The 20,729-nt window shown below is 44.7% G+C and overlaps 2 protein-coding genes across 6 annotated transcripts in view; one reads left to right on the top strand and one right to left on the bottom strand.

Moving 5' to 3' along the window:
* LOC143378961 (WD repeat-containing protein 47) overlaps window positions 1-20,729 on the bottom strand; it is a 93,548-nt gene that overhangs the window by 49,472 nt on the left and 23,347 nt on the right. For 4 of the 5 annotated variants that reach the window (XM_076831202.1, XM_076831168.1, XM_076831177.1 and 1 more), the window contains exons 2-6: window positions 11,717-12,416; window positions 10,889-11,492; window positions 10,275-10,623; window positions 2,875-2,985; window positions 2,204-2,285 (exon numbers count right to left, since the gene is read on the bottom strand). In XM_076831202.1, the coding sequence (XP_076687317.1) occupies window positions 2,204-2,285; window positions 2,875-2,985; window positions 10,275-10,623; window positions 10,889-11,492; window positions 11,717-12,397 (1,827 nt within the window). In that variant the 5' untranslated portion in view covers window positions 12,398-12,416. The remainder of the gene's footprint in view (window positions 1-2,203; window positions 2,286-2,874; window positions 2,986-10,274; window positions 10,624-10,888; window positions 11,493-11,716; window positions 12,417-20,729) is intronic. The other variant, XM_076831194.1, reaches the window with a different exon arrangement.
* Window positions 14,374-17,175, top strand: LOC143366085 (uncharacterized). The gene is made up of 5 exons (XM_076806863.1): window positions 14,374-14,534; window positions 14,663-15,064; window positions 15,255-15,423; window positions 15,614-16,074; window positions 16,544-17,175. The coding sequence occupies exons 1-5, from the start codon at window positions 14,517-14,519 to the stop codon at window positions 16,955-16,957; spliced, it is 1,464 nt and encodes a 487-aa protein (XP_076662978.1). The 5' UTR covers window positions 14,374-14,516; the 3' UTR covers window positions 16,958-17,175.

The following is a 20,729-nucleotide window of genomic DNA, read 5'->3' as shown; positions in this document are numbered from 1 at the left end:
AAACAGAGACGATGATGGAACGACGGAGAATTTAATTTACACCGATGAAATGTAGGAGCTACGCAATATTTATTCGTCGAGTATCAAAATGGAATGAGAAATAGGATTTTTATAAAAAGATCTTTGTTAATGCATGCGCGTTGAATTCCTACGATAGTGCACGTCTCATTCTATCTGGAGAATGCAAATGTGCACTAGTGGTGTCGTAAGAGCATCTTGTATGGATCGATGAACTGGTTTGTCCGCGAAACTGGGAACGGCCAAAGCAGACCGTGACCCATTGACTCATTAGCACGCCCAAAGGCAGGTAACACTGCCAGCAGCTGTTGGCGATCGCGAGGATCACGTACTGGGCCATGGAATCGAATCGAAGTCGCATCTACGCGCTTCTGAATGGACGTCTGACCGTGCACCTGCTCGACGGTGCCAGCAGTTCCATGAAACGCACGTGATTGCATAATCGAATCTTACTGGCATCGCGTCTGACGATTCTAGAACCGGAATGAGTAATCGTACGTGTACTGGATCAGCGCTCCGATTAACGTGCAAGAATCGAGCTACGAGAGCGCGATTCTTTTTCGGTCGTACAAGTTGGACACAGAGCTTTCAGAGGTGACGATTTTTTGGGACCAAGGCTGTTTTTAGACTTAACGTCTGGTAAATAGAAAATCAGGTCCTTTTAAATTACCAATCCAGAGTCACAAGGATAACTTGAAGCACAAATGGCACCATGAATTCGCTGATTTATTCGTCACGGAAGGACGCACTCGTTGTTCGCTAAACGATGACGTAACCGGACGTGTGATTCGTCAGGAACAGATTTAACTGTCGAATAATCGTTACTACGATTAGGTACACGAAATTCCATTGCTCAGCAAACATCACGCCACTGGTCATGGTAATTACCCGTACAAATTTCACTAATCTTCGCCTTTCAAACGGTTTTCGTCGACGGCGACACGAAGGGTCATTCAAATGTTAAATCACCTGACGTAAGTGAAACCCGATGCATTATCCAGCCAGATCTTTGACAACGGAAACGTTGTGCCGCGCAATAAACATTCGTGGAAGTTTAATGTGTCTCGCGCAATGGTTACATCATCGGCGGATTTTCCAGGAAAGGAATTCGACATAGTTGACCGGAGGCAAGTGGAGGGATGAAGTTATGCGAGCAACTGCTAATTGCCCCGATTGGGCCGTTTAATTGGCAATTTCTCGATTAGCAGATCGATGATTACGAGAATTGGAGCCGATGCGGTCCTGGCTGACCGACAGCGGCTTTTCTGGATCGCGAGAGTAACGTTAAAAACTGTGCCCGGTTGAAATACTTTCACCAACCGATTAGGTGTCAATTTACCTGGCGGAATGGCACGCAAAATTGACGTGACATTTATCTATGTAAATCGCTGGAGAAAATGTTGAATATCTGGTATCGGAAAACGGCACTTGTATGAAGTGTCGTTAAACATTTCGCTACGTATGTCCGAATCACTGGCTCGCGTTAAAAAAAGGAGCAGAGAAAACTCGGGTTTTATGTGTAACATTTGCAGCGATTTCTGGAAATTGTCGGTAGTTTCACCGGTCCATAACGAGTTTTAACCATAAACGTGTCATGAGTTTATACGAGCGCCTATGGAAATAGGGAAAGGTAGAAAGTTGACGATCGACTATTAAAATGCAATTTAGAAGGATTTTTGTGGTCAAATATGCGATAATAGAAGAGTGCCTGACGATTTCTTACGATATTGTCAGCAATCAGGAATAATTTAATGACACTTGTAAATCTGCCTTATGAATTCAGGAGTGATAATTGAAACATAACCGTGCGTTTATCTTTCGTTTGAAGAACGAATAGTAAATTCTAAAATTCATATATGCCAGTTTATTATCGATATGACTGCAATGAAGTAGTACCGCCGGGCTACAAACTTCGCGCAAAGGAAGATTGAAGCGTCGTGTATTCTTGTTATTTGCGCATCAAGTTTCATTCGCGTTCAAATGAATCTACCTCCGTGTCCTCCTTCGCAGATTGTTATTAAGTTACATCCAAAGATGTATCATCCGTTTTATATCAGCGATTGCACGGTAATCATAAATTAACCGCGTCGCCGTAGAGCGAAGCCTGAGGCAGCGTTCAGCGAAATCTTATTTATAGAGTTTATACACCGAGTGCAATAATCGCAATCGCATTATATTGACTTACCTTCAGCGGCTTGACGACATCGTAATGACTCTCCTGCACCCGGCCGTCGTAGGTGGTGGTGCCTAACGCCGAGTTCTGTCTCCTGCAACGATTACATGCAATTCGATATACAGACTGCCTATATCTGTCAAACGACAGTACAGTGTCAAAATTTTAGTAACTGTTTTTCCGTTAATATAGAATGTAGATTCTGGGGATGGTATGGATAGCTAAAAATTCTGGGTACTTTTAACACTATTCCTACTACGACCGGTCAAATGACCGTTTTTAAAATTTCGATTAGAATTTTCTATATACAACGGAATTGAATCGCCTTGAAACTCCACGACTTCTTCTCAAATATACGTACATACATGATATACTTCTAAATAAAAGAAACTATATTTTTATACTATATTTGATATTTGATTTTTATACTATATTTGAAACTATATTTTATATATTCATTCTATATTAAAAAAATATAAGTTGTGCTAAAGTCGCGGTAGAAATAGGCATACGTGAAGTGTCGGTAGGGATACTGTTAACGTAGCCTTTATTCGTTTTGAGATTTCTAATCTTTCTTGCCATACAATATTTCTGGAGTCCTGATTTTTCTTCTGAAAAAAATATCAACAAATCGGAACACCCCGATCCCGTCCCTATCCTTAGTAAAATAATAAGATACTTACACTACTGAATCAGATCCATTGACAGTTGGTTTCGGTGACTGGATACCAGACCGAACAGGTGTACTCATATGAACAGGCGAGGGCACTTTGCTTCCCAAGGGTTGTTTTATACTGCAATTACGAAAGAAAGCGAACGATCAGTTTCCAAGCAGCAGGTAAACACCTCGATTCGATTATGATCATTTAAGAAAATCCCCTCAAATGATTAGCTGTTATACGTAATTGTATATGGTAAGAGACGATCCTAGTATCAAGTTCGTGCGGGTATTATTTACTTGAAATTTCTACATCGTTCAAAGTGGCTACTTGGCACCAAAGCCTATCGTCATTCCCACGTTGGCAAACGTTTCGAGGATCACCGGTAATCAAGATTTCCTACACAGTATCACCGGGAAGGGACGGCGGGGTTAGAAGGGTCATCCGGGATACCAGTCATTATTCAAGCAAGACATGATTTATGGAAACAAGCTGTCCCGCATCCTTTTATAGACAGAGAATGGGCGCGATCTTTGTTTATACTCCTAGCAAATACTCTCAACTTAGAATCAATTGATTTCCAATTTCTTCCAAACGCGACGTTAAAAGAATTCATGAAACTGACTGTAGCAAATTTCAAAGACATATCAGAAATATTCCAACGCGGGTACAAAATGTCCCAAGCCTTCTCAAGGAACTTTTCTGCACGCAGAAACATTACAGAAGAAATTAGTACGTCACTTTTTCTTTACTTCGAGGACACTGATTGTTATGATCAATTAACAGAGAAACTTCTTCCCAATCGCCCGGAAATATTCGCGAGAGCGATTTCGCGTGTTGACGAAACAAACTCGTAAAACCGAGCAGGCGCCCTGCTTTTTTCAAGCCACGTGAACAAACCTCGCGTGATTTACCAACGTTCCCCAAGCCAATGTAAAACGGTTTCTATCGAACCAACACTCGATTTCCTATATTCCGTTAGGCAAAATCTCGCCGTGTCACGCGCACCGTTCGAAATTCCTCGTCGCGGTGTTCGGAAAACTGACGACATTTCAACAATTCGTCAACATCATTTTCGTAACTAGTCGCCTGAAAATCAGCAGCCACGGTGTATCAATAGTCTGGCGGCAGCTGGAGGCTTAAAGGATTCGTAATAATTGAGCGTTGCATTTTAAACCGGACTGACACTATGACGTCGCGAGTTGTTCCATTCAAATGCAGAAATGCGTCCCAAGAAAAAGGTGCGCAAAAACGCTAGCGGCACGAAAGAAACTTTATCCTCTACACTTTTACGCCAACATTATTCAAGAATACCATCCAGGAACGTGCATCTGTTACGCGCACAAACATACAGAAGGATTTCTCGCGTACCGATTGATGCATGGCGGCGTGGAACTCACGCTCCTCGCGCTGCACGTGCTGCTCTGGCTGTTCTGTTTGGTATAAATCGGCCGATTGTTTGGCGGCACGCTGCTGACACGCTCGGCGATGCGAAATCGCGGCACAGTCGGCTTGTGATAGATCATTGTCCCGCCAAATGGTCCGTCGGAGGTGCACAAAATAACTGTTCACAGCTGGGGGATGAGACTCATCTCCCAGGTGGCGTGGACCGTAACACACCAAGGAACACGCGAGGACTCTGGTATCGGTGCTCGAGGGAGTCGCGAAAAAAAAGAGGACCGCGGTTGCACATCGACTGGTCGCCGACCAGCGAACCCTGAGCGCGACGGGAGGCAAGGTGATCGGTTCACGGTTACGCGCAACGATTTGACCGCCTCGGTAGCCACGGAATTCCAAGTACCCGCGTCTTATTTAGGGAGCGTGATCGAGGGACCTGGGCGGAATGCTGAGATCGCGGGCGAGCACTGTGGTCGCGGCTGCGGGGAACGATGCTGCCAGCGAGGAAGCCCGACGTGGAGTATCGTAGGGAGCCAAGCGGTGGCTACGAGCTACGATTTCGCCCGCCACCGGCATTAGACTCGAGTGGCCGTCGAATGACCGACTCCGCTCGTGACAACAAAGCGTATCGCGGCCTATCAGCGACCGCTTTGGCCGCTCTGCTCCGTTCGCGGGCACGCGGTCTGCGATCAGCTGTGCCCTTGTCGCCGATCCGACGATGCGGTCTCGCGAGCATTCGTGGAAACGTCTGTTTGTTTGCGCTTCCAGATTGGAAGCTCGATGGGAACGGAGTTCTCGTGGCTGCTGGCTCGCGCGAATCCTTTGTGAGCTGACCAGTTGTTTGCATTCTGACTTGGCAGATTTCGCGGACGCTCTGTCGCGGAGCTTTGATTCGTGGCACTTCTCTTTTGAATAGGGCTTTAATTGCATCACGGTTCTTGAGAAGTAGCATTGGTGCTGGGAATGCCACGGTTGCGAGAGAATCGCGACTGTAAATTCTGCTGGAAGTCTCCTCGAGGTGTATGACGTATCTTGGGATTCTTTTCGTACACGCTGTTCTTCGATAAATCGGGGCTTGTTTATGAGCGCAGTTTGGAGCGGATTTCCTCTGGAACGAGAAAGTGTAGGGGGGTGACGCGATAAATGGACGCTTTTGGAAGAATCACAGTAAAGAACATCTGGCAGATGCGTCCCGAGACTCGACGCAGCAGCCGTCGCAGCACAGTTATTTCTCGCGTTCGAAACGACAACGCGGCTATGCTATCCGCTCGCGATGAAGTATCTTATCCATGAGTCGCGGGGAATTTCACAACAGCTTGAACGCACTGCCACACTTTCCGCCGTACACCAACGTGCGGATTCCTGTAAATTTTCAAACGTCATAGCATTCGCGATCGAATTCCTCGTTCTGCTACCCTGCATCCTCGATATCGCGAAGATTTTGCATCGCTGCGAACAGCGGACCGTTCTTTGCATGCGATGCACCGAAAATCCTTCGTTTACTGTTCCAATGCTTTTAACAAAACGAACATTGAAGACGAAGACAGAACATAAAGTAGCTTGGCGTGCCGCAACATGTTCAATTCGTAATCGAACACAAGCTTGCCAAATGTAATTTACAACGATCCATTGCGAAATAATGCAACGATCCCGTCGTGCCTTAAACGGCACCTGCGATCGATTCACCTTGAACTGAACTGAAGTAACCTACTCTGAATGCGCTTCTCCACATAAAGCGACCACAACACCTGCCATTCTTCGATGCTAACGAGGCGCCTTAATTCCAGATGGATGGTCATTCCGCGATTTCCCTTTAATCGCGGGGGCTTCGAACAAAGCCACACTTGTGACCAATCTCGGCCAGCCGCGCTCACTAATTACGCGTTGCGTCTCGCGCGGCAGGCGCAAGTAGGTGGATAGATTGCCGCTGCTGAACGTTGGAGAGTCGAGAAAATCCCACGAGGGGCCAATAAATTCATCCAATGACTGGCACTGTCGATGCCCGAGGTGAAAGCCACGTTTACGTTGATCTCCTATCGATCACTCGGCAACCCGAACGAATCGATAACGTTCGCGCGAAACTTTCGCAAATTTCATCTTTCCATGCTGAATCCAGCTTCTGATGACCTCTTCGGCGGTGACATATTCGTGCCTCGACGACATCCCATCTTTCTTTCAACGCGCAGTAGCTACTTGCCGTCTCAAGGGACGCGCCGAAGGAATCGAGCGCAGTGAATCATTTAGAACGAGCTCGTTTGTTGAACCTGTTGAAGGACCAAGGACCCACGGCCGCCCGTACATCAACGACCACGAAACGTTAATTCCGCCGGCTAAATACGTTATATTTCGTGGTTAACGAAGTGCCAGGCACTCGGAACCCCTCTGGCCTGCGTTAATTCGTGGACTAGCGACGCAACCGTGTCAACGTGGTGGCTAACCGGGCTCGTTAGTGCGCTTATAGGTGTGCGGTATTGAAAGAAAGTCTTGTTAAGAGTTATCGAATCGCAGCGATTCGGAGCGAACAGATCTCACATTCCCTTTCGTTCGAGAACCACTTCGTGACTTTTATATCTGGAGGACGCGAGATCTGATAGCGACAAGAAATTACCTACGCGTCTCTTAATTGCAAGACGATGTTCAGTTGTTCTCTGCGAGCATTCAGTCCAAGTTAATCTACTTGTAGATACGTCAATCGATCCTTTTAATGGGTGATTCATTGGGACGTGCTCTCCCGAAGAGACAACGCACGACGTCCCGGGAATCAGATGTTGCGATTAAGTGTGCCTTAGAATCTATTGATTGCGCGATATCCTACTATCCTACTAATATAATAAATGCGAAAGTGTGTTTGAATGTTTGGATGTTTGTTACTCAATCACGTCGCAACTACACAACGAATCTTCCTGAAATTTGGTATACATGTAGTCTAGGACCGGGAATAATATATAGGATACTTTTTATCCCGATTTTTTTAACCGATCTGGACCAAATTTTGCGTAATTACTCTCTAAACCCTGTGGAACAGATAGGCTACCATACCATCTGGACATCCCTCCCCTTCCCCCTTCTTTCACCCCCTTCATACTCTGTGGCAATCAAAGTTTCAGCCGGGCAACACCGGATAGTTTAAGCTAGTCACAGATAAAAGGGCTTTCAACTAGCAACGTGAGAGTGAATTTCACGGTCACCGTTCGCGATTAATATGTAGAGGGACAAAGAATATATACTTCCCCTTGAAGCTGAATTATTTTCTTACGTTCTAATGTGTAAATGTTGTTTCGCAGATAATTTCGGACAAAATGTCACTAATAGACAACCCCTACGTCGTTTTAACGAGTCAGTCATCAGTATCCAGCAGTTACATCGTATATAGAATTTTATCGTTAGCAGCTGAAGTAGCCGCGCTGTTCTCTGTGTCCCAAAGCCGTTTGCACACGTGCAAACACACGGGTTTGACTACAGCAGGTTTGTCACGTTGCGACCGTCATATTGTTCCCTGAATCGCCTTTGTGCTTTGCTTATTTGCAGTTTAAATTAGCCAACGAAAAACACGGCGCCTGTAACAGCCCTTGGCACTACGAGTCCCCGTGTTATTTACATTTGAGAACGTTTGCAGCTCGCAGAATATTTGTTCAAAGAATTTTAACTTCGACTTTATTCAAACGGCATATTTCTAGGGTTCAATGTAAAAATTCATTCGTCTAGACGGCGTATCAGATATATGCGCGTTCATCCGTGTTTTATAAGTGTCTGGTGCGCACGAATGGGACAATGAGACCATAAATATGTATAACGAAACCATGGAGCGAGAATCGTCGATGGTACATACACGACCAATGACGGGGCTGTACTGTCACGATTTCCCCGTGACCACCGTGCACGTACCTATTCCCATACATCCGGTATCCGGACCTCGGAACAATGTCAACGATCGATGCCAATGAACTACGCTCGAAAATCCACTTTCATTTCGTTGACGCACCGATACCGCGTGCTGCCTCTTTCCCGTCGACGTCATTGAAAGTTATTTAGGTTTCGAAACCGCGCGAACGTTTGCGAAACGATAGATAAACGATAACGAATCTGCGATCTCCGACACGTAATAGTACCTACGGCGCGCGTTAGCGAAACAGATTGCTGAACTTTATTAGGTATATTGTGATAGGTGTATTCGTTTCAACGTACGAATATTATACTGTTGGATGCAAGAACGGGCTCAGGACACTCAGGCCCTTTTTGTATAAATCGCATTCCTCGTTGTTTTCTACATACGCCCTTTAAATTTCATTGCTGTATCTTTAAAATTGACAGAGCTATGGTAAATTTTGTGGATCGATGTTGACCAATTGACTCTGACTCGTATCTACATCAAACATACATCAACCTGAACGTGACACGATCTAGACTATTTTTAAGACTATTTTTTCAATATTCCTTCAAATTTATGCAAATTTTAAATAAAAAGCAACATTTATTCTATATTTTTCCATTTTATGCAGGGGCCTGAGTGGGCTATAATTAAAATTAATTTCACTGATTAATTTATTACATAATTCCGATTGTAATAATGCAACTACAAAGGAACCGTATCAATTTTTTAAATTACTATAGACAGTTTTACAACTTCACTATGAATAAAAAATATCTAATTTTGTAATGTCTACAGAAACTTTTCTCGAAACTGACATTTGGACTGAGGTGCTTCTGGCATCCAACAGAACAATTTGAATTAATTTAGCACCCTGACATTTTTGTAACACGAAGTCTACTTTTGTCATTTCCCCGCGTGCCTTGCTGCTTCAATGTGTCCTACCCTAATGAATATCGAATATGTCAGACGACCTAAATGGAGTTGGACCGACAGGGATTACGCGAGCTGGACGAGTCGAATGCTGTTTTAATTGCCATCACCGGATGCGGCCGATATGCCCTTGCAGAGAAGACACATTGCTCTTGACATCCTCGGGGAGCTGATAATTTTAGACCGTTACAAGACATTTACGAGGGTACGGGCGGGGACGTTTATTCGTTCGCGAAAAGGAATTCGCGCGACCCTCGCGAGGGACGACTTCCCGCCGTTGCTGATTTGTCTACGGTGCACGTGGTCCGTGGGAAAACAGACCGCCGTCACGGTCGCTAACTTTCAAAAGAATCGGCCGCACAAAGTTCGTGGAACAACATTTAACGCGGCCAAAAGAGAACAGCGATGTCACCTAGGGTCTTTTTCAAACGGAAAATTGTTTCGCGTGTTGACGTTTGAATTGATGCTTATCACGATGCTTCTGAGACTTCAATACCAGGATATATGTGTGTGTATATATATATATATAAAGATAGATTCTAATAAAAGGACAGACAAGAGGGGAAGAGGTCACTGTCAAGTCGTCAAAATAATTCCCCCTTCTTTTTTACCGTACCCCGCCGAGAATTGCTATTTCGATCGGCGCCACGTTGCTGTCTAGACCGAACGAGTTATTCTCGGCCCGCGCTTTAGTACCATAATAAGCGCGACAAAGGCATTCCGTTGCTGCCATCTGTTAGAGAATGTAGCCAACCACTCGGTATGATTGACTACAATCCACTCTGCACAACCGCGGAGCGGCCCGCGATAAAACAATAGCATTCGCCTGGATTATGTGGCGCGAATGACTCGCTTGGGAAACGAGCCAGCGTTAATTCGAAGTATTGTACCAAGCTTCTGCGATTCCACGATACTGTTAATCGTTGACATTTCGGTTGCTGAACAGAGCAACACCGAAACAGGCCGAACAATACGCTCTTGTCCCGCTATCTCCCCCGCCATATACCAATGCGATTCTTGATAAGGGACTGCGGTGACGGTCGCAAGAAAGTTGAAAAATACATGTACGCCTTTTGGATCACCTCCTGACTCTGTGCCCTATAAATCGGGGTACAATTGTTTCAAATTAAATTACGCTGCTATCCGTTCACCTTTTTAAACTTTCTCTTAACCACCGCTGTGCGTCGGAAGATTGAAGGTTGCGGATGACGCAGGTTCTACTTACCCATCACCCTGAAGCCTATTATCGACCACCTGCGCAGGTAATGGGGCCGACAATTGTCTGACCAGATCGTCCCATTCCCTTTCCCTCTGCTGGAACTTCTCCTGCAGCCTCTGCTTCTGCTTCTGGTACTCCTTGAACAGATCGCCGTTGTAGCTCTGCTCGAGATTCTCGCTGCCCGTAGAAGTCCTGGCTGTGACCGCAGTGGGTTCCGTGATCTTCGCCGCGACTCCTGTCGGCTTCTCGGCCAGGGAATCTCTCCTGGAGCTCCTGGCCGTCGATGGCGCGGGGGATTCTCTGCCAGCGACTCTACGCTCCGGCGTGGAGGTTGCAGACGGATCGGCCTTCATACCTTGAACAGAAGCCACGCGTAAACATCGTTAGAGCTACCACTGGAGCGCATACAACGGTGGTGAAAAGAAAGCTTCAAACTGGTCCTTACTTATCGCGTTGGTCTCACTGATCTATTCGGGGAAATTCCCTAACTCTACGCAACATAGATAGGGATGTTGTTCGTTCTCGTCAAATTGCGGTATTTTTTATTGTCGTTCGTCTCTTAAACTTTTTTTTTACCATCATTATGTAACTTCACTTTCGTCAAACGAGAGGAGACTTACCATCGGGGCTTTTCGACTGTCCCCTGGTCCTCGGCGGGGCCTTAGGCTGGTTGTTGGTGGTCGTTTCTTGTATGGAAGGCAGCTGCTGGAATTCGGCGTAACTGGAGCTGAGGAAGACGTCACCCTCGTTCTCGAAGAGCCTGTCCACGCTGGTGTTCATCAGCTTGTTGTTCTTGAAACCGGTTAGATGGAAGCTGGCGAAAGACGATCTCGACATGGGATTTATGTCGCCGGTGGACAACGCCATTAGCGCCGCGGATGGTATCGGTGTATTTTTAGGGCCAGGACTCCTCGGTCCGAGCCCAGCTTCTAGCGCTGGCACTAAACTCCGTGACATCATGTCGGCGGCGGATCGCGGCCTGGTGAACGGCATGGCGCTATGCGGGAAAGTCTTAGGCTTTATGGGAGTGATCAACATGTGCTCCGTCCAGGAGGTCTCCAAGGATGGTCGCTCCAGCCGCTCCACGTCCACGTTTAACGTCCGCTGCGCGAACGGCACGGCGAACGTTTCCGGTGGTATACTTTGCAGCCAGGAAAGTAGACTCAGGTCGGAGTCGCTGAAGCCTACAGACCCATCCAGCAGCCTCGAGAAACTCATCTCCACCTGCAACAACACGAAAGACATGAATATAATGAACGAATAGACGCTCAACGTATTAGAGCTGCCACGGTTAACGTTCTCTCTATTAGTAACTAAAGGCCTAATTAACTGCGAGCCAACGGAGATTGAGACTTAGAATAATCATCCGCGTATACATGACTTACACCAGGTCAAGTTGCCCGGCGACCTGCTTGACGTTGAGATATCAAGTATAGTTAAACAGTTACCTGCTCGCTTTCCTTCGAGCCCGTGGCTTTGGCCTGGCAGTAATTGACGCAGGACTCGTACAAAATGCCCTTGATGATCAGCTGTATGAGCCGATCGTTCTTCGCCGAGGTGACCGGGTGAGACGGGTCGCTGCTCTTTCTGTCACCGGGCAGAAATTTCTCCACTAACGGGTGCACCTCTCGGAAGCACTGGACTCTAGCATTGCTGGGATTCCAGTCCTTATACTGCAGGTGGTCCGTGAGTCGCGGCAACGTGAGCAGCAGGCACAGGCTGCTGTACTCTTCTTTGGAGGGCGCAACCTTCTCGAGGTCGCTGAGGACCTTCACCACCTCCTCCACGGCGTTGTCAACGCTCCCGTTTGTCCCGGCCACGATCACGTTCGCCTCCGACTTTATGCAGAGCAGCTCCACGTATTTGTGCCGCAGGATCGAGTAGGTGAACTTTCTCATGTCAAAGTCGGGCAACGCCTCCAGGGGCTGAATGAACTCGAGCACGTCGTCCCATTGCCCGTCGAGGATCAGCTGACGAAGGAACAGGACATCGTCGCTGTACTGACCGTTTATTACACCCGTCTCTCGTTCCAACGAGAGCTGCGAGATGTGAAGGTCGCGGCTGTGGAGGAACTCCAAGGTTAGTCGTACCACATCCTCCTCGCGCAGCGTCAGGTGCGCCGCGGGCATCACGTACCGAATACGCAACCTGGACAGTTCCCAGAGCAGACAATTACAGCCTCGACCTTCTGTATCGAACGCTGATGGGTTGGGTGAGGTTCCATTGATAACAGGATAGGCAAAGGTCGAGCTGTACAGGGCGAACCATGTAACTTGATCATCTGGATGGATTTCAAATGTTGTGGGATCAATTCAGCTGTTCCTTATTTCGAATTATTTGGTACAGAGGGGCTTGCAGGCTGATGGTACCATACATTTTTTATATACAATAGAATTAAAAAATATAATTTTTTTAAATTAAATAAATATGTGACTTAAATTCATTCGAGAAAAAACTAGATATCATTAAAGTCGATTAACATTTTACTCCCAAACATAAATTTATAATCATTTTACTACGTAAAAAATAAATTACACTTAACTCTTTTAATTTCGAGATCAATACAATCTACATTATTTATTTAATAAACCCTGATACAAAAGGTAAAAAAAATTTACTTCGTTATATCTCAAATTAATCTTTCACAATACCATCAATAGAAAAATATAAATTTATTCTAAATAAATACTGAAACAAATTTAATTTAAATTACTTTTATTATAATAAGTAAAAACCAAACATTTACCACATACGTATTAAACTAAGGGAAATATAAATATAAAATAAATAAATGATTCTTTGTCCCCAGGCAAAGGAAAATATATAGATGTCCATTGAAAGAAGTCAAGGTAATTTGGGAAAGGAAGATTGTTTATAATCAGCCTGCAACTAAACAAAACTGTCGATCGTTCCCTTGACGCAGGAAATGATCGAGGTGTTCTAGTTACGTGGTTCAACCTGCACTTACAAAGATTAATGATTTAGATAAATGCCCAGTGTTCGAGTGTTTTTAATGGGACTGGATTCTAAATTAATTCCGTGTTAATCGATAGGAATGTAGGTTCATACATGTGAGCTGAGAATGCAAGTTAATCACTGTCGCAATTGTTTCCTTCGAGCAGAATCGAGTGGACAATAAATTCTCGCGTTGAACCTAGCAGGATCTGATTCACTGGAATCACCGCTCGAACGATACATGGTATTGCAAAACCGAATAATGGTATGCGGAATGTGCGAAATCCATGGTTTTACAAGATCGTTGCACTTCGAGGCCACCGGCCCTGCTGACATGCCCTGATTGTCGCGCGAACTGGGTGGATAGATTCGGCCGTTGATCTAGCGTTCTCCTACTGAACTACTCCTCGATCGTGAATATTTAAACCGGGACCAATAAACTACGTGTCTTCTATCCATATTTCTCACGCACCGAGTCATTCCTGAATGTTATTAGCAAAATCGAAGCGTGCCGTGTGTTTTCGCGATTTCCCTACATCTCGAATCGGGTACAAGTGGCAGACGAAGAAAGTTTCGCGGTCTGTAACAATCACATCGATTTGCATAAACGTCGTTATTATGCGGTCCCCACGTGACGCCGATGTTCCATACCGCCAAACACACATTCGAGAATTCGAAAGTTGAAACAAAAGGGCGAGCCTGGTGTTCCCAGCAACCCTCTGCAATCTGCCATTTTATGTACCCCTGGAAATATTCTGATGGCACGCAACTTCCCAACTGTAGGGGTGAAAACGATGTTGAAAGGGGAGAAGGGGGGTTAGAGATCCGTGGAAAATCGTTATCGGCGCCCGCATATGACGCTAACTTTGCTCAGAAGCGGTTCTTGATCGCAGGGGCGTGAATTATGAATCTCCGTCCCGCAGATAAGATAAAATATTCCAGAGCGGAACGTTTACTTTTGCTCGCAAACGGAATTGCGAAGAAATCGTACTCCTTACCGCGCACGTATGACAATATTGCAGAGGGGAATACAATAACGATTGAGAAACGTGAGAAGAACCTGAAAATGGTCTACTGTAATTTTGCGCGTCGTGTCAAAAAACAGACTGACCTGGAAAGCGGTTCCGCGAACCTGCTAATGTCCACACACATGTGACACGCTGGATTGACAAAAGTGCGTGGTACGAAAAATTTCTGAGCGTCAGCAAACCGCGGGGATTAATTTACGCGTCCTCGGGAGGCCGAATCGCAGTTTCGATCGAGCTTCCAAACGATTCGCGACGAATAACGATCATGGCACAGTGGATAGTGGTAAGTTTTGAATAATCCCAGAATATTGGGAACGTCCACTCTGAACGTTGACTGCAATTGAATTTCCAAACAGACCTTTTTATACAATAATGAAATCGACACACGTGCTTGAAAATACTTTACTTCAGTTTTCAGTGGCCGCTCTTTTAACGAGCAATGCGGTTGCCGATATACTGGTGCAACCTGGATACGGGCAGCCGCGCTCAATGGTACAAACGCATTCATTGATACACCGAACGGCGCATCCTCTCCCGACTCTGCAAAACGCTCCGGGAAAAGAGGACACGCAACTGCAACAAGCATCGCTGGATCCTGGCTACCACTACGAACTTCATCCAGTTTACCCGGGTTTGCACCAGGCCCCTGGCGATACAGTGATCCCGTATTCGCTGGTGCAAGCGCATCAATTAACGCCATACTTGTCAAGGGCCGCTCAGAGGCGCCTGAATTCAGGAAAGTTGGGCGATCTCGGACTCGGCGTGCCTGTAGGGCTGCCCGCGGCAGTTGCGCCCCAGTACCACTACCCTTTGGTGAGTGTCAGGTGTTTAAATTTCGCGAGATCTCGATAATCCCATTAAGTACTGTCTGCGACCATTGCGAGCATTCTGCCGCTGACGTTCTGCATATTCGAGCGGAATCCAGATCTCTGTTAATAGTTCGGTAATGAAGATATTTTCGGAGCTGCGACGGCAGTATCGATTAACCGAACACTTCCCTTAGGCAGTACATAGCCGGCGCAGAAGATCCATTGGCGATAAATCCACTGCTGCGGCAGAAGGGGACAAACTTGATGAAATTGGTATGGCCGCGAAGCCGTCCCTAACCGAAAAAGTTTCGCCGGTCGTTGATTTGCAAAGTCAGAACGGAGAGGCTACGGAGGACCTTGATGGTGAGATAGATAGCGAACACGATAGTTTATAGATCTGGGGAAATTTTGCGAGTGAAGCTACTTAATTGAAGGCAGTTTCTTTGTATCGGAGCGTGCCTATCCTCTGTAACAGCTCTTAACTTGACTCCAGTTTCGAGTAGAAGGTACTTAGCGAAGATTCTGACTCAAGCAACGTTATTCGTTTTCACAGAGAAGTACGTGGGAGTTCGTCAAAGTGGAAATGGAGAAACAAGCACCGACGGTATGCTATTAGGCCTGAAACAATCAAACATGCATCAATATCGCCACGTGGAGACGGCTCCGTCAAACCCAGCCTTTAATTCCCATCAGCAAATTATCAGCGAGCAGACACGTACACCGAAGTTGTCCGAAATAAATCCCCGAGCAGCGACGCAGCAACAAATCGCAGCACCATCGCAGAATCAGGTTGCAACTTTTGCGCAGACAGCGAGCCGTCAGGCGAACCCCGTAAATATGCAACACGCTGTACCAGTCCAACCTCTCCTGCTGCAACGTCAGCAAAGTGGAATATTGCAGATCTCCGCTGACCACGAACTACGGAATTTTCCTGATCCCAGACCGGTGTCTTCCGCTCCTCAGTCGTTGAAGACAGGAGCACCCAACGATCGCACCGAATCTCAAACGCTTACAGTAAGTGTTTCCGTTTTTTTTTAATTTAAGAGGTTACATACCCTTTACAGGTCGGAAAATTAAAATAGAGCCATTTTATGATTTTTTTTATATAAAGAATCGCTATATTTAAAAATCAAGATATACACCTTGTTGCGTATAAAATATAAATTAAGCTGCATTGTCTTCAAAAAGAAATTTAATACTTTTAAAAATGGAGCCATAGCAGCTCCTTCTCCCAAGGCCTCTTCGTAGTTGCAGCATTTGCCATACCAAAAATATCTCAGAGATTACTGGACCGATTTGAATGAAACTTTGCACGAATATTAAGACTATAATCTAGTAGGTACTTAACCCTTTAAGAGACGGCCTTCAAATATTAGTGACAAATAATAAAGCATCAGTATCAATAGTTGTATTTAAACTGTTGATACCACCGATAATTACAAATTGATAGAAAATAACAGAACTCAATTATCTCTGTTTGCAGGATGCTAAGTACCCAGAAATGGGCAACGACAGACAGCTTGTCGGCGCGAAGTTGAGCTCCCAAAAAGTGTTCATGAATCAACAAGGAGGAACATTCGCAGCCCCCAGATACGCGTCAAGTGGAAGTTACGGCTGTTCCTGCACGAATCCTGGATACGTGGTCTACAACGACGTGCCATCGAACGATCTAACCATCGCGGATGCCAGCCCACAGCCAGCGATACAAGTTTATCAAGTTCCGAGCGCGCAAGACGCGATTTATTCGCCAAACGCCAATTACGTCGTCTCCCCTCAAACATACAGCAATTATGCTACCAGTTACAGCTTCGGTTACCCGTCTTCTGCTTCACCAGTAAGATACTGTTTGCAAAATCTCGACGACAGCCCGCCGCCCGTAATGTACCAATTAATTTAAGGCTAACGAGACTCGACTAAGCAAATCAATGACCATCCTAGTTTAGTATATTATTTATTGTTTGTATACGACGATGGTGTTTCGTAGTTCGCCTACGGCTATCATCGACCCCCTTCCCAAGCAGTAGCCAGCGATTACACGGTCCCAGTTGCAAGGCACTAAAAGCGGCCGTTGATCGCCGTGAAAGCAATATCCCTCAATAAATGTACCACCATGAACATCGTCACGTTTATTAAAAGCCTCAGCCATAAAATTTTACACCTCGAGTAGCCAAGACGCCGGGCTAACCAGACGCCAGCGTTTAATTGGCCTTTAGTGCGCGAACCGGATTTGAGCATCGTTTGAGCAATCCTATCGCTTAATCGCGGAAGCAACGTGAACGAACAGCTGTCCCTCGATAACGTCGCGTTAAAATCTCTGCTGCATCGCGATTTCTCGTCACCGCGAGACGGGGAGCGATCTTCGCGATCGCCCATCGAGAGCTACGACCCTTCGTCGCAGTTCATTCACGCGGCCCTAAATTTGTTCCATTTTGCGAAGTCGCGAAAGATTTCGCGGTATTATTAATTATTATTAGTATCATCATTATTATTATTGCACGGGTATAGCACCCTTTAGTTCACAATGATAAGAACTAGAGAAAAATGATTAGGGTAAACTCGGGTAAGTTCGTGGTACAGGTTACTCCGTGATACTTTTTCATTTATCTGTAACTCTAAACTGTCTGACTCAATTTATATGGAACAAACGCTAGCAGAGAGCGTTGATCTTCTAGTTTATGTTGTGGTAAAATAATTAGTCAATTGAAGTTAGTGTGGTAGAGTGAGAGAGGATTTTGTTCCAGCAGCGCATTATTCGAGAAAATTTTTCGTGCTAGTTGTGGACGATCGCTTGTTTATGTATTATATGTGCTTTAGAAGATAAATGGACAGTTCAAGCTGCAGGTAAGTGATGGTAAAATGACACTTTAACGAGTCTGACTCTTGAAATTATCATGCGATAAGGCAAAGTGACTAAATTCTTATTTTTCGTGTGCCTGAAACTGCGTTTCTGATTGCGCTGTTTGAGAAATTTTGATGATCAGTACTAGAAACAATGTTTCCTTACGTCTCAAACATCTAACCATCATGAAACAATTGATTATGCACAAAATGACAATAATATAAAATAATATAAAATAATATAAAATAATATAAAATAATATAAAATAATATAAAATAATATAAAATAATATAAAATAATATAAAATAATATAAAATAATATAAAATAATATAAAATAATATAAAATAATATAAAATAATATAAAATAATATAAAATAATGTAAAATCATTTAAAATAATGTAAAATCATTTAAAATCATTTAAAATAATGTAAAATAATATAAAAAAAGTAGCTGATGGCCATATCACGGGTTAGCGAGAACTATCACGGAGTTACCAGAGTATGTCATGACAACTTAATTTTGTATATTTTTGAATTAAATATACTTAGTAAATTTCTGTTAACCTATTATTTGTTTCTCTGATGTCTGACCTATCATTATATCCTACACTCACTTTTAGAATATGTAAACATTAGCAATTAATAGACAAATTCTAAAACTATCACGGACTTACCCGAGTTTATCCTACATGTAAACTAAAACTGAAACTAAAATTAAAACTAAACTTCTGAATTAATAAAATTATTATCAACGCCCGAAGCAAAGCGACCCCCGACGACTTCGAGCAGCAATGGGCGTCATAGGTGAGTTAGGCGAGCCACCGATAATACGATTTCGAACAATTTGCCGGGAGCGTTAATTGACTCGAACATAGTAGCCGGAGAAGATTCAACATCGCGTGGGAAGCGTCGAAAGCGTCGAAAGCCTGGAACCGGAAAAGGAGGGCAAACACTGATCGAGCAATTTCTGATTCCTCGCCCGCCGACCGCGCCCCCGTACCTCTTACCCCGTGAAATGTAATTTCTTCCGAGCTGCGAAATTTGAACGGGACAGGCTTGTCGGTGTTTGCCATTCGTTACGCTCGCCGAAAGTGCAAGCGACGAGATAAGGAAATTACTCTGTGTAACGAAGTTCGGGGAGTACACGACCCCGTGGCGGGTGCATGCGCGCGATTATGGACGGTGCACGGGGATGCAGCGTGGTGAAAGCGTAAATGCGGATAAATCCTCCATTTACGGCCACGGGTACGTGCTCCTCTATATTCTGCGAGCACGCCGTAGAAAGGGGAAACGAAGGAATTTCAGGAGAGAATATTTCACAGCATCCGGGGAATTAATTTTCTCGAGAGAAAAGCACGCGTGTATTCGTTATTTCCAAGTGAATTAATTTTCTCCTCTATTTTAATGAATATCGAGGTTCGTTCTGTTTCTCTTTTTAATCGTACAAGGGAAACGGTGGAATTCTTTGGATAGGTTTCCTTTTATGAAGCAGAGCTGAAAGCGATCCGTGTTATTGCCGCGTTATTCAGAAGTCAAACATTGGGTCCGCCAATCGCATCCGATAAAATCAGGCTTTTACTCGCTAAGCGCATCTGTGCAACTTAATAGCCCGTTTATTCCAGCGAGCAGTCGGCGCCCGTGCAAATGGAAGAACAAGCTACCTGCTGGCCTTTCGCGGATAACAAACACTCGCGTATCGATGTTCGCTGAATCAATAGGCCCATCGCTGCTGAAAACCAGCGACCCGAGGTATTTTCATCGTTTTCGCGAAGGCGTATCAGTGACCTCCCTTCTCCGGTTTCCTAGCAACGCAGCCAGAATTCCTCGAGTTCCTCTGGTTAACGAAATTAATAAACCCTCTGCTTAATCCTGCTCACTTGAGGAACGTGAAATATTCACTGGTGGATAGTTACATAATATATCCTACAGTACATTCAATTAAAACTCCCCTCTTCTCATTTCCTTATTTTCTGTATCCTGCTGAATTTCCCACAAAAATTCGGGCACTGATGATTGAATAGCCGAACAGCTTGATTGGGAATTGGAATGGTTAAACGATACACTAACTAAAAGGGTTTCCAGTAGGATGGTTTGACGTAACACTGGATAATGAGCAAACGAAACGAAAGTTGCAGTACCGAAAGTTTTCCAGAGAATTCGGTATGCAAATGAACAAGCGTTCGTTATTCATGAACGCAGCTTAGCGTGCAGTACGTTGAACGTCTGCTTATTAAAGCGGTTAATTGATACGAAATCGATGGGGGAAGTGCGTTTATTGAGCGGAAGCTACGAATCGTCCGCAAATCGTTCCGCAACGTTTACCATCCCATAACGGTCGAAACAAGCTTGCCGTTATTCTTATAACAAGTTGATTTAACTGGCTGTAATTAGCTACTAATTAAGGGGAGGCGGTTTTTATCATACTATCGATCGATAGTTACTAGATAGGTAGGGTAAACTGCACTAATGCTGGCACTGCAATGATCATCCGCACTCCTGATTAAAAAGCCAAATATTAAGAGGTACAAGCTTAGAAAGTACGTTCTTACAATTTCTTATTTTTCTTTCACTACAACACTGCAAAGCCCAGTAGTTGAACTACATATTTTACATCTGACAGCACCACAAAGTGAGAAAAAGGCCTGAGTTTTAGGCGTTTTCTTAAAATTTTGATAAGGGGTAGGTAAGTATATTTTGTCACTTTATAACTAAGTAATGGGTTGAAATACAGATTTACTAGGTGTTGTAAATATTTAATAGTGAATAAAATAGTCTGCTTAAACACTTTAAACTTCGTTTTTACCTGCATATGTTTTTCTATATAACCT

This window comes from Andrena cerasifolii, chromosome 1 (genome assembly GCF_050908995.1).
Source record: "Andrena cerasifolii isolate SP2316 chromosome 1, iyAndCera1_principal, whole genome shotgun sequence".
In the NCBI taxonomy this organism is placed as follows: domain Eukaryota; kingdom Metazoa; phylum Arthropoda; class Insecta; order Hymenoptera; family Andrenidae; genus Andrena; species Andrena cerasifolii.
Note: the sequence above shows the minus strand (reverse complement) of the source record. Positions and strands in the feature narration are given on the sequence as shown.

Bases quoted from the DNA above. Each gene is read 5' to 3' on its own strand.
- LOC143366085 (XM_076806863.1), top strand. The intron at 15,065-15,254 runs GTGAGTGTCAGG...CACTTCCCTTAG, and splicing joins CCCAGTACCACTACCCTTTG to GCAGTACATAGCCGGCGCAG. The intron at 15,424-15,613 runs GTGAGATAGATA...TCGTTTTCACAG, and splicing joins GGCTACGGAGGACCTTGATG to AGAAGTACGTGGGAGTTCGT.